Below are 14350 nucleotides of genomic sequence, written 5' to 3'. Positions count from 1 at the left end.
TGTCTCTGTGTTACGCAGCACGCGCTGCTGTGACGTCATCCTAAAAGCTATCTTGTAGTTCCTTAACAGAATTCTCCTAAAATAATGCCATAGCACCACAACAATGAGACACAGCAACTCATTAGAATCCGATCAGATGAATTCAGTCTAATTAAAACAATTTTAACGTGATAAACATTGCTTCTCACTGTTTTCCTCACAGTCTACATGTCATAAAGCGTCATAGTGTATCTTCTTGGACATCTTCTTGCCAGTAACGGCCCTGCAGCATGTCTCCACCAAATCAAAAAAGTGAATAAAGAGTGTTGAGCCTGACATTGACACAGACATTCAGAACTTGTGAGCAAAATATAAGGTTTGAAGAAACAGAAAGTGCAGCAGGACTTCCAAGATTTCTACCTCTAGTTGCTTTGCCCCGCCCTCGTAATCACTTTTTAGTCGTTGGGTTTATCCGTGATGGTCAGTAAACTGAAGACTAAGAACTGTAAAACTCCCGTAAAGAGATCTTCAGTCACATGGTTTTGTTTACAAGATTTGGTCTGAAACAGGAAAGTCCCATTTATGGCAGTTTGAATACAGACCAAACACAAGGTTCAGAACTCCATCCAGACCAAAGTAAGCGGACCGAGTCCAGCCTAAACGGTTTTCTCAGTCTGAACACACTTCAATGGGAAAAGGTCAGAGTTGATCCTTCCTCCTGAAAAAAACTGTTAAGTACATTAGCATGCTATGTTTGCTACAGGTAACCCTTGTGCTGTCCTAGGCACTTTAACATTGGGAGTTGGGTCATTTAGACCCACTAGACAGTGCTCTGAACCTTTTTTCTTCAATGATTTGTGATCTACACTGGTGTCCATGGATTACATGAAATCTTTCCACCTTTATCCACCTTTGTCATGGTAGGGAGAACACGTCAATGTAAGGGTGGGGTCATCTAAGATAGCACAAGTGTTAAAGGGCAGATATAACAATCAAAATGCAAGTCTAATAAATGTTGTCTTATCTGTAGATACATGGATTTGGAAATGATTTATTCCAAGCAATCAAAGCAAAAATAATACAAAAACGAGACAATCGAAATTTATTTCGACAGTATGCAAGGATATATCAAACATAGGATAATTTGATGTTGAGCAATGTTGTCCATATTGAAAATGATGGAAAAAAATACACAAAGGACAAAATAATAGCTGCTAAATCTTGTTTGTGTGAGCATAGCAGACACAGCATACAAATTCTATCCTCATCATCAGATTACGGCTCTGTAATCTCTGCAGTCATCTACATGGTTGTATTTACTAACACATTTTCATTTCTGTCATCTGACTGAGATGCCCACACACGGAAACGCACACACACACACGCACACACATGGAGCTCAATTCCCTCATCTGTCAATTCCTTTGCAGCCTGTCCTGCATTATTATGGAAACACTCGGCAATAATCCCAAATCTGTTTTTGTTTTTACCTCATCTCAGAATTGCATTTGCATTTTTTTTTAGTATAAAATGATGAGCTTGTTGTATTCAGGTGAAAAACTGAGATTGGATATTTTGCTAAAGTTAACCCTTCCAAAAAAACAGTAAAACTAAAGCTGAATTAACAATTAGATCATGTTATTAACTTGCATGAACAATTGTGCGTTCATAACTTTATGAATGATGGATGTGATCATTCCTTAATCATACCTACAAAAGAGAACATGTCCATCTTCACACAATACTTTTTTGGATTTTTGACCACCTCAAACAGTTACCACAGCGATTTCTTAATCTAAACTGCTCTAATGTTTACATTCAATCCAGCAGCTTCACTGGAGGTTCAGCTGTAGTTCATCTGATTTGGTGCAGATGTACAAGATCAAGAGGTACGAGCATGGTAACAAAGCCCGAGCTCGCAGGGATTACAGTGGGAACTGCTCTGTGGGTTATATTTAGCTATACTGTGGGGCTGATCTGTAAACTGGCCAGGTCCATTCAGGCAAGTGTTTGTGTCACTGCAGGGATCAGTGCAGAGAAAATCCATGATGGTTTCAAAGCAATGAGCCAATCAAAAAAGGAGCTGCAGTAGGAGCCCAATTAGAAAACAAAAGAATTTTATAACTACAGACATACATGTATATATATATATATATATATATATATATATATATATATATATATATATATATATATATATATATATATATATATAAATACTCGTTAAAATCATGCAGAATGGCTTAGGTTAAGGGAGTGGTTCCTAAAGTTATAAACGTTGTCAAAAACGTTTGAAAAAATCCACTGGAACCATCCCGATGCTGAACAGCAATAGGACTTACTCAGCCAAAACAATACAACACTGTTTACAACGTGACTGGAACGCCCTACGTCATTACGTATTCGCTGGTGGACCAATGAGAGCGCAGCGGGGCGTAGCGCGGTCTCTCGCCGGGTAAAAGGATTTGACAGATGCGAGTCTTGAAGCTGATTCCCCTCCTGACTTCCTCAGTGGGACCGACAGCATGGCGGCGGCTGCCTGCGGACAGCAGGGCGCTGCGATAACGGTCGCCGGCAGCAGCAAAAAGCAGCTAAATACCAAGGAATTCAACCGGAGAAACCGGGAGAACTCTCGTCGAAGACAAGCCGCTCTTTTGTTCCTCACCAACATCTCCCTAGACGGGCGACCGGTCCAGAGCAGCGCATCCGAGGACGGCGGCATTCTTCTCCACAAAGAGACGGACTTTGTGGGAACAAACGACGGCGCGGGGCTTGCAGCGGGCGACCTCTGCCCGGAGACCGGACACAACGGAAGCTACGGGACATTCCCCAGTTTGTCAGTGTCCGTCAGCTGCGGGGATGTCCCCCCTGGCCCGGCGTCGAGAGCGGGGCTCCCCGTACCGCCCATCCTCGTCCTTCCATCGGACGCGGGGTTCAACGATGCGGGGAGCGCCGACGTGTTCCTGGGCGGCCGCCGAGGCTCGTTCCCCTCTCCGGGCAACAGCAACCTGCTCTCACCGTCCCACTCCAACTCCAGCCTGCTGCCGTCCCCGCTGGGTCCGCGGAAGTCGTCCACGCTGCTGTCGGTTCAGAGCTGTAACTCCGTGTCTTCGGAGCCCAGACACAGGTAGGAGCAGCTCCTCCTCACGGGGAGGGCGACAGATGCAGGAGCCGGCGTCTCCTCAGGCTGGGAGTCTTTTCATAGGTACAGTTATATAAAACAAAAACAGGGTAGAACTAAACATTGGATCCAGTTTCCCACACAAGCTGACAGTTGAAGCAAATAAACAGCCTTCAAATAAACCAAACTTCAAGAATGTCAGTGACATATGGTTGTTTTAGACACGCTCCCCTTTGCAGTCAATAGATCTGATACATTCTAGTATTTTTTATTTTAGTATCAACTTATATTCACAATAACTGAAATTGTTTTTTTGTTTTTATCAGACCAAATGCTTATTATAAACATAAAAAACGTTTTATCTCTAAAGCACTAAAATAAAAAAATCATTTGTATCTACAAACTTACAGTCACAATTTTTAAAAAATAATATAACAACATATATTTATGAAAATAAAGAGAGACAAAAAGAAACCTCTCAACTATAAAATGTCAGAATAAAGTCCCACTCCGATCAGCTTTTAATTAATTGTAAAAACAGTCCTAATGGTCTTTTAAATATGATGGATCGTTTCTGCAGAGCTGAAGGATTGAACTAGAAGTTTTTCCTTTGAGTTGTGGGTGGGGCCATTGGCGTGGAGTAAGCGTGTGCCTAATTCCCATCATCCCTTTGTTCACACTCTCTCCTGCTGGCTTACAGCCCCCCACAACCCCAACTAACATTAGCAATGCAACAAAAATGCCAAGGTATACTGGAGTTATCCAGCCGTAGAATTTTGAGATACTAGCTCATAAATTGTGAGTACATACATTTAATCGTCTACAATTGGATTAATCAGAATGGAGCGGAGCAGGGAACTTGTGGCTTACCGTTGTAGATCTTTGTCACATCTACAAGCTATTTCCAACTGCATTTTTTCATCTGCTCCCGATTCACAACAATTTGAATTAAGAAATACTCAGAAATGTAAATTTAAGCTGAATTTCCTTTTATATATGCCCTCCATCAACAGAAAAAAAATCTTATTTTGAAGTTTTAGAGTAATTGACTTTATAAAAGAACTGGAGTTAGTGTAACTTCATCCATTGAAAGTGGCTTACTTCTGGCTCTAACCAAATTAACCCTTGTGCTATCTTAGATGACCCCACCCTTACATTGACGTGTTCTCCCTACCATGACAAAGGTGGATAAAGGTGGAGAGATTTCATGTAATCCATAGACACCAGTGAGGATCACAAATCATTGAAGAAAAAAGGTTCAGAGCACTGTCTAATGGGTCTAGATGACCCAACTCCAATTGGTAAAGTGCCTATGTCATAGTGCCTAGGATAGCACAAGGGTTACATCGATTCAATTGCCCTGTTTTTGCAATATGGATGCAGCCATGATGAAGCCAGACAATGTCAGTAAGTAGTGATTGGTCGGTCTGAGTCAACGTTTCTATAGCAGCCACTTGCACTAATCAGGATGGAGTTTGTTGGAAGTCCACACCCCTACCACATCTTGCTGGGGAGAATCTTTCAATCAAACGTATTGAACGTTAGATGTGGAAACACATACTTTTATTAAGGGATCTGATTGGCTGATAAAGATTGCAATAAAGAAAAAAAATATAGTATTATCAAGAGAATGTTAAAAAAAAAGGCAGCAGAGCAAGAACGGTTATTCTGACCAATAGAATGACTGAGTAATAGCTGTTTATTTCTCTACAGAAGTCTATGGGATTTTGGCTTCTTGGGGTCAGTGGGTACTTCCTGTTTGGAACGTGTTGGGGATGGGTTCATTAAGTCCATTTCTTGTATACAGTTAGTGTTTAGAGACATGATTAAATAGCTCATAAGTATATTTCAAACTTAAAGAAAGTTTTGTTCCATCTCAAGTTTGTGTTTAATCTTTTCCCCAACACTCGACTCATCCCTCATGAGATGTTCCTGATAACTTATTCTGTAATTCACTGAAGCCAGCTCAGAGTATAGAATAGTGTTATTAGGTTGAAGAGACTCCCTGCAAAGGTGCAAAACGGATGGTTTTAAAGCTTTTATCCATGGCTGTATTTTCCTCCTAATGAACAATGTTTTACCAAATCAGACACTTTTGATCTTTAGGTCATAACTTAGGGTTGTTCATTTACTTAACTGAGTCTGACAGCATTTAAAGTTTTATTTATTCAACACATGTCTTGCTTTTTTAAAACAAAGGTCGTTGTTGTTCTCTATGTTCAGGTTCTAAGTGTTGTAACGTCTGGCTGGACGTAATGAAAAGTCGTAGATGGCCGTTCCCAAATGTGAAGCCTTTAATGTAGCTTAATGTAGCTTAAATGGTTCTGTGCGCACACACACTCATGACACTCCTTTACATTCACTGGCTCCCCTGCCCCGCCCACACTCTTCTAATCACATTCATCTAACTGACTGGAATACCAACGTAGACACAGAACCCAACAGAATGACTTAACACTAACCGAGGATAGCAACACAGAACAGAATTACACTGCTTAACGTTGGTCGCTACACTGCTGCACCCTACAAAGCGCCTCATCCGGAGGTTTCACACATAAAGTCCCAAAGGTGGGAGGGAGGTTTGCTCAGTCTCTTGGGCCTCTGTGAAGCAATTACAGGTGGCGATGTCCGTTGAACTGAGACCACCTGCAGCTGTGGGGGAGGTGAAGGTGGGGAATTAGCAGGGTGATCATCGCCGGGATAAGGTTGGTGTCAGGTCCCTTGGGGGGAGTACATGCCTCCGCTGCCCTGGCCGAGCATCACTCCGGTAAGGGGCCAACCTTTCTCTGTACAGGGCCACATGCCTTCTTCCAGATGGGAGCTCAAACCTGTAGACCACGTCTCCCAGTTTTTCACCTCACAGGGCCCCAGCCAGTGACAGTCTAACTGGGGGCATCTGCGCTTTTTTCATTTCGGGCTATAAACCCACACGAGGTCTCCTGTTTTTAAGTCTTTTCCTTTGGCCTTCGGGTTGTAATTCCTCTTCTGCCAAAAGCCAGCTTTCTGTAGCTGATCATGGAGTTCTGCCCCAGCAGTCTCTCAGTGTCTGAGGGACTGCCAATGGCTTCACTCTTCTCCAGTGGCTCGCTCTTTCCAGGCCCATTCAAACACTCAGTCATTCAATCTTAGGGCATTTTCAAAAAGTCCTTTGGAGGCAGAAGAGCACCTTGCCACCTCCTCCCACTGCGGTTTTCGGCCGGCCTCCACCCACTGCAGCACTGGTTGCAGATAAACAATTGTGCTCTTGCATTGCTTTCCAGTCGGGGGGGTCAATGCCCTGTGCCAGTCTGCAAACTGGCTCGCCGCCTTCACAGGTGTAGCTCTGCTCCTCTCCGCTGACCTCGGCTTCTCGGGCCTCCCTCTTTTCACAATTCCAACAGCCGATGCAGCGTGCTGCAAACAAATTCTAGAGTTACTGTGAGCATTTGATAAAGTCTGACTGACGGACGGACTTATCTGACTCCTTTGTCTCGCTAAATGCGCCTTATGACATAAGTTTGAAAATATACCATTCATTGAGGGTGTGCCTGGTAATGCAGTGCGCAGTATAGTGGGGAAAATGCTGCGTTGGGTGACCAGAACTGTAGGATCTTTCAAAAGTTTAATTTTACACAGGAATTGCAGCATTCAATAAGAGTTTTATACTTGTTCATATTGATGGTTGAAGACAGAGTAAACTATAATCTTCAAGGCTTTAAATAGTCTTTTAGAGTAACAACAGTCAATGATAAATAAGAAGAAGGTAAAACATTTTAGTATTTTTCTACCAGAGAAGAACAAGTTTTTCACAACAAGCTATAAACACTAAACTGCTTTAGTCTTTGGGGGAGGTCTTTTAAGTGTTTGCAAAAGTGTGTAAAAGTGTTTTTTTTCTTTTATTGTCATGAACCCCGGCAGTACTTGTAAACTTGCTGAAAACCTGTTCTGAAACAGCCTTAAAGCATTTTGTGGTTGGTTTAGCGCACAGGAAACAAAACCAGTAGCAGTTAAAAACCACCAACAGACCCCAAGAAGCGAGGGCCATAAGGTATTTACCACTTTCACCAGAACTGAACGTACATACTCAACCAAAAAAGGGACAAACACAGAAATGTGTATGAGATCAAATGAAATCCTAATAAAGCCACTTAAAATGTGTACTTGTGAGTAAAAATGGCACATGTCCAAGCTTACTGTGCCTGCCTGTATGAGAGCTGGTGGATGGATGAGCTTCGTCATCTTGTTGGCCGAGTGTCAAACCCAGAGAATGTCAACTTGGCACTGATTAACACCCCTCAACATATTTACACCCAACTCAATGCTGGGAATTTAACTACAAATACATGCTGCAGCACCAGACTGTAGACATCAACCAGAGCTCCCATGTTTTGCAGAACTGTAACTGTCGTCCTTTAAAGCTCATCCTCTCTTTGCTTTGATTTCGGCAAAGGTTTTGTGTTTAGCTTGGTTCAAGATGTTCAAATGTCTGAAACTAGTCTTAGGAGAAAGATTGAACTTCTCCAGCTAACTGACATGTAAAAAGATGTTAGCAACAAGATTCATGAAGGAAAAAACTGACTTTCATTTGTAACTGTAAATGTATTCACAATTATAATTTGGTTATATTTAATAAGAAATCATAACTTTTTATTTTTACTGAAAAATATTTTTCTCTTTTTTTTAAATCATGAAGATATATTCTCATATAACAGGACGCAATGAAGAAATGTTTTAGACTTCCAGCTATGTGTTCAAACCTTACTGCTCTATGTTAGTTACTCTACAGGCGGGACAAAACCCACTAGTATTAAATCCACAAACACAAACATCTGTTGTCATTAGGGGTGTGACTTTGAATTATTTTAGGTTTTACTCATTGTCGGGATGTGGCAGCAGTGCAACACATAGTTGACTCTTTGGTGTCTTTGATCGAAGAATCTTCTTCTTCATCTTTGCCTCTCAGCTGCTCCCTTTAGGATCGTTACAGTGAATCATCGGCCTCAATCTACTCTAACCTTGTCCTCTGCATTCTCTCTCACACCAACCACCCCCATGCCGTCCTTCACTACATCCATGAACTTTTGTCTTCCTCTAGACTTCTTTCTTGGTAGCATTCTTCACCAACTTATTTACAGTTCCTAATCTTAAAAACCCTTTATCGGGCAAGTGACTGCTTTTGGTAATTTCCGCACATGTTAGTTATCACGTACATCCCCTGTCTCAGTGAGTTCAAGAATCATGTGATCTTTACCCAGCCAATCAGAAAAGATCATTTTACATTATAGGTTACTCAATTGTGCAACTTGACCAATCAGCAGAGAGCAGGGTCACATCAAATTTCCCTTTTTCTCCAAAGTCAGGAAAATTGGCTTTTGCAGCTCGGAAATTTTCAAAGGAATCGTCAAAACTAATTATGGTAAGTTGATGTAACTCATACATTTTATTGTTGAATAGTTGTGTTAAGTGTTGACATATAAGTTGTTTGCGGAGAATTTATTGAAATAAGTGAAAATACAGAATGAAAAATGCAGGCACCTTATTTGATCATACGCCCTTTTCACTAAAAACTAGATTTTACTTGGTATGTCTGTTTTTGGACATATGCCCTATGCATCTAACAAACCATATTAGTGCATTTTCTTTACAAATAAAGAAATACAACTTAGCATATTATGTTTAATGTTGCCAAATGTTTTTATATCACTATACAGTGATTCAGAGAGAATTTAAACACTGTTTTTAGTTTATGAATAGTGATAAAGAGTGGTTTTTGTCAGTTTCTGATGTTATGACAGTTGTTTTATTGCATGTGTTTAATTTTTAGCTTCCATCAATCTTTTATGGCAAGAGGAGGGAGACTGATGTTGTGCCAGTCCACCCTGACATTAGTGATGATGATGATGAGGATCAAGATGATGATGTGTCAGACCCTGACTTCGTCCCACCCACCCACAACCAGGACATTCCCAGACCCTCACACACAGTTGTGTGAGAGTCTATTCAACACTTTTGTTATCAGCACTTTTTGTTATTAGCACTTTTATGTTCTAAAAGTGATGTTCAAATGTTCAAATACATAATTTGTTTTTCTTATATTTATATATATATATGTATACTTATTGGAATTTTTTTCCCACTTAGAGGCAAATAACCAAATATGGTAACTTCATTGGCATTGATTTTCTACATGAAAATAAAAGAAATTGAAAAATGTATGTATGAGAGGATCGACTATTTAATTTTTTTGTGTGTTTTTTTAAATGTATCAGTATATTTCCTTGAAATTTTTGTCTTTGAAAATCATAGAGAGCGTTATTTGGTCATTGTTGTATTTCATAAATAATAATATTTATTTTTTATTTAGTTATTTTATTAAAAGGATCATGAATGAATGAAACTTTATTCATAGAGCACTGTACAACTCCTTGAAGGTACCAAAGGGCTTTACACTAAAAAATTGATCTAAAATGGGCACAAAAGTTTTAAACTAAAAACTCTAGAATATTCTGTTTTAGAATATAATTTTTAATCCAAATTTTTTCATCTACATTCCATGTTATATCATTCTCACTCCCAACATCTGCTCATGGTCCGGCCCTTCTATCGAATTTTAGAACCCAATGTGGCCCGCGAATTAAAATAATTGCCCACCCCTGCTTTAAACCCACCCAGTTGTTTTGTCATTTTTGTCACCGTCCTTTGTTTTAGTGCGGCGTCCAGGCTGGGAACCATTTTGTCACAACCAGAAAAAAAGCCTTAGAGCGTCAAAGGATGTATTCGCCCGCCCGTCTTATCCTTCTGAAAATGTTTGCATTCTTTGTTAAACAGTTCTTTTTTCATCTGTTTTGCCATATTTCGTTCATTCATCTTCTTCCGTTTTGTCACGGGGCTGCCGGAGCCTATCCCGGCTACTTGAGGGCGAAGGCAGGGGACATCCTGGACAAATCGCCAGTCTGTTGCAGGGTCACAAATCACACATCCGTCCACACTCACATTCACACCTAAGGACAATTTAGAGTGACCTGTGAAGCATGTTTTTGGATGGTGGGAAGAAGCCGGAGTCCCCGGAGAAAACATGCAAACGCCACACAGAAAGGTCCCCCATTGACGTTCTGTTTCAGCTGGGAACTTGAACCGGGGCCTTCTTGCTGTGAGGCATAAGTGCTAACCACTGCGCCACCGTGCAGCCTGCCATATCTTGTCTTCTATGAAATCGTCTTCTTCAGAATTGTGTAAAACTTTCCATAGTGGATTTCCTGTAAATACTTGCCATGGTAATGTTTAGCTTAACCTTCCACGTTAAATGTAAAAAAACATTTAATTGAATGTATTTATTCTTTTTTTTTATGATATTTTCATTTTGATTAACATTTTTGTTATCAGGATTATTCTTTCTATAAACATTCATCCATGCTGAAGCCTTGTGTGGAGGGCAGCTCTGCCTGGGTGATTCAGAAAGAAGCCAGTTTCCTCCTACATCATAAAACTTTGATCAGTCTCCAGCCGGCTGCTTAAAGTCTGAAGGTGCCCCCTCTGATTTAAGGTTAAAGGCCTGCTGTAGCTGCTGAATGCTTTAACCCTGAAGAGTCCACACAATAATCGTCCATTTTGTCTCTTTTTGAGTGTAGCTTCATATTTTTACCTACTTGCCTTGTTCAGTATCATTTTTTACAACATAACCTCACTTATGTGACTTCAACGATTTTTTTTAAATTTATTTTTTATTTTTATGTTACCATACAGTATTACCATGCTACCCTTTAAGCACACACACAAAAAAAAACAAGGCCCGATCAAAACAATTTTGTCTTTTATTGGACTTAAAATTACATAAATCTCTGAACATTTTTTTTATTTAAAATGAAAATGCCAAACATAATTTTGCACAAACTATATTTAAATTTTGTAAATAAATAGAGTTTAGTGTAACCTTTACATTAAAATGTGGCTAATGCCTCAAGCGTTTTTGCATTGCTGTTCCAAAAACAACTTTCAAAATGTGACAGAGGCATAAATCACTTATTGCTTTCCAGAAACATTTTTGTTCAGTTGAGCATGACTCACATCACAAACATGTTCAAATTATGGAAAACAACAAAGCTATACACAAGTTTCAACATAAAAATCCAGATTTTAATTTACAACGGTTTTCATTCTTAGTAGGATCCCCAACAAACGATTTCTGGTTTTCCAAAAAGTGTTTCCTACAGCACAGGCCTGACACTTCCTAGCTGTGTTCATCCTGAAAGTACTGTTTGCATCTTTGTCTGCCTATATCCCATTTCTTGTCGTTATCTGTGATAATGGCCACAGAAATGTGATCACCTCCTTCTCTGGAGAAGACCTGTCTTGTCCTCACCATAAAGCTAAGACACCGTTTCCACCACGAAGTCTTCGTGTGTCATGGCTGCCCCCGTTTGGCTCTGCTCATCTCACATCGTCTCACTGTTTTCCCCCAAACACACAAAAGGTCTATAATCTCTTATATACAGTGAAGCAAAGGAGTATTTGTCAGTATCAAATTCTGCAAATTCCTCCACTTAAAGATGAGTTTGGTCTTTAATGTTCATAGATACACTTAAACTGTTAGACAGAATGTAAAACAGAAGAAAATCACATTGTATGGTTTTAAAATGTGTATAATGGTATAGAAAATGTAGCTCCAACAAACAAGCTAGAATTCTGTCCTTCACAGACCTGCTACTTCTGCTTTATGAAGCTCTGCTTTATGTTTGTGTAAAGTTCTGCCAGCTGCACTATAACAGATCTGGCTTCATGCTTTATCAGCCTGCTGATCAAAAACACTTTCATATCTTCATTTTTTTTTTTTACCGTGGCCCAAAGTGAAAGCAGTCAACTTCTGATCAGAAAGTGTTAGGTTCAGTTCCCATGGAAATAGGTATTTTTAGGCAGGACCCTAAAGCCCACTTTGCTTGTGGTGGTCTGACCGGGACCTTGCATGTCAACTCTGCCTCCATCTGGGTGAATGAAACCTGTGGATGTAAAGGGCTTTTGGGGCTTACTGAAAGTAGAAAAGTTGTATATAGGAATAGCTACCAGTAGTTTTCCTTGTTGGTGTCTTACCAGTATTTTTCCTTGTTGGTGGGCTTTAGTGTCTTGCCTAAAAACACTTATATCAATGGGAACTGAACCTACAACTTTCTGATCAGAGGTTGACTACTTTAACATTGGGCCACCGTAAAACAAATGAAGATTTAAAAGAGGCTGCATGGCTTGCAAATTTTGTTGGGTGTGAAGTTCTGCAGCCGTTGATGCGTTTTTATTTTTTAGGCTGCCTTTTTAAAACTAAGATGGCATCTGAAGACCTCTTTTTTTTGTCAATTAATCCAAAACAAAGCTCTATTAGGTCCTATACGGTTGATATTAGGGCTGTGTTAAAAGAAAGTGAAAATATATTTTCTTAACTAAAGATATATTTTATTTTTTACAAAAAATAATATTTTAAGGAATTCAAAAAGTTTGTTTCAGTTAGCTTTTAATTTTATAATTTTTGTGTTTATTGTTAATACTTTTTAGGGTCACTTTGATTTTAGTTGACATCTTTACTTGTACAGTTTTTTCTAACAAAAAAAAATTATTTCCAGAATGGGAAATGAAAAACAAATGAATATTTATTGAAACTGTATTAAATTGCGGATCAAATTGAGGAGGAACGTTGTAAACAAACCAAAAAATATTTCATATTTTGGCATTGATATCCAGCTCTAAATTCATTGGGGAAGCAGTTTGTATTGTGAAATGTCAACACGCTTTCAGCTTGAGACTTTGGGGATTTCTTTCTCTTTTAAAGCATCTTTAAGCATTTCCTAATTGCATGTGGAAATGGTGTATCATGCCATGTGGTTTTTTTCTTTTTCCATTAAAGTTTTTTCTTATTAGCAGGGGAACAATGTTGTAACATGCTTCAGGTTACAGCGTTATGTAACAAACAGCGTCATGGTGTGGTAACCGAGTCTCTGTGTCTGTCTGATGCAAAACTGTGGCAACGTCAAAGTAAAGCACCAAAGTTAAAAGGTATCACCGAGGAGGTGATTGCCTTATTTAAGGGTCTTTTTCTATACAATGGTGTGGACATTGTGCAGTTGTTATCAATAATCAGACTTTAGATTTGACTGGGACAAGAGAAAATATGAACTCTGCAGATGTAGGACATTATTTTGTCAGTATAAGCAAATCCCCTTAGTGTTGTTGCTTTGATTTGATGTTTGTGTACAGAGCTGCATCTGAAAGAAACTTGTGAAGAAGGAGGAAGAGTGAAAGTGAAATACAGCAAAATGCTGTTTTCAACAACCTCTCTCAATGTCAAAAAACCGAGGAGCAAAGTAAATGGTCGCATGACGACATGTCTGACAGTCTTTGATGGGCCGAGGGCAGAGAGCCGAGTCTTCCCAACAATGACAGGAACTCTGACAAGTCTTGAAGATAAATGCAGATGTTTCTGGTGTGTGAAGATAAAACACATCTACAACAGCAGGGAGTCTAGTTAAAAACATTGACTGCATTTAACCAAAGAGGAATAAGTTAAAATCGAGATTGACGGATGAATGGAGAAAATGAATATGCCTTGGGAGGTGTGTAGGTATGAGCTGCATACGCTTTCTCCTCAGGAATGCTGTACTCAGGTTTCAAGTGACTCATTTAGGGAAACTCATGTGAGTTTGCCTTCTCCTTTTACTTTTTAAGTTTTAGTCATTATAAGTTTAGCTCAATCATATGGTATGAACTCATTCTCTGCAGAGTGTTGCAAAAGGTGTAGACACTACTGTATCTTCTTGATCTAATGTATAAAGAAAAGAAACTCTGTCAGTGCTCTGTTGTTGAGTTACTGTCTGTAGGTTTGGTCTGCTGAACTGAACATTCTCCTGGGTGGTTCAGGTCCTCCTTCAGGCTCCTCACAGAGTCACATGTTTTGTTTTGTTTGCTAGAAAATATCATCCAGTCTAAAGAATGGTTAAAAAGACAAGGGAACTTTGCTGATCACCATGACAGGTTCACACAGACACAGTTTCACTGCACATGATTTTCACCATGGAGCTGCATGGTGGTGTGGTGGTTAGCACTCTTGTCTCACAGCACCTTTCGGCTCTTTGTACGGCGAGAGCGCTAACCTCTTGAAATCTTGCCTGGGATTCCGGTTGTGGAGTTTGCTTGTTCTCCTCATGCATGCGTGGGTTTTTCCTCTGTAGCACTTCGGCTTCCTCAGTCCAATAACATGCTTCATAGGTTGATTGGTGATTCTTAGTTGTCCCT

The 14350-nt window shown here is 39.8% G+C and overlaps 1 protein-coding gene across 1 annotated transcript in view; it reads left to right on the top strand.

Annotated features, from left to right (window-relative positions):
• The first annotated feature begins 2206 nt into the window (after nucleotides 1-2206).
• Nucleotides 2207-14350, top strand: part of LOC101159588 (CDK5 and ABL1 enzyme substrate 2) — a 51213-nt gene continuing 39069 nt past the window's right edge. Inside the window, exon 1 of the mRNA XM_011477655.3 lies at nucleotides 2207-3106. Coding sequence (XP_011475957.2) covers nucleotides 2505-3106 — 602 coding nt within the window. The 5' untranslated portion in view covers nucleotides 2207-2504. The remainder of the gene's footprint in view (nucleotides 3107-14350) is intronic.

This window comes from Oryzias latipes, chromosome 7, assembly GCF_002234675.1.
Source record: "Oryzias latipes chromosome 7, ASM223467v1".
NCBI lineage: Eukaryota > Metazoa > Chordata > Actinopteri > Beloniformes > Adrianichthyidae > Oryzias > Oryzias latipes.
The sequence above is the reverse complement of the archived record's forward strand: the minus strand, read 5'-3'. Positions and strand labels throughout refer to the sequence as shown.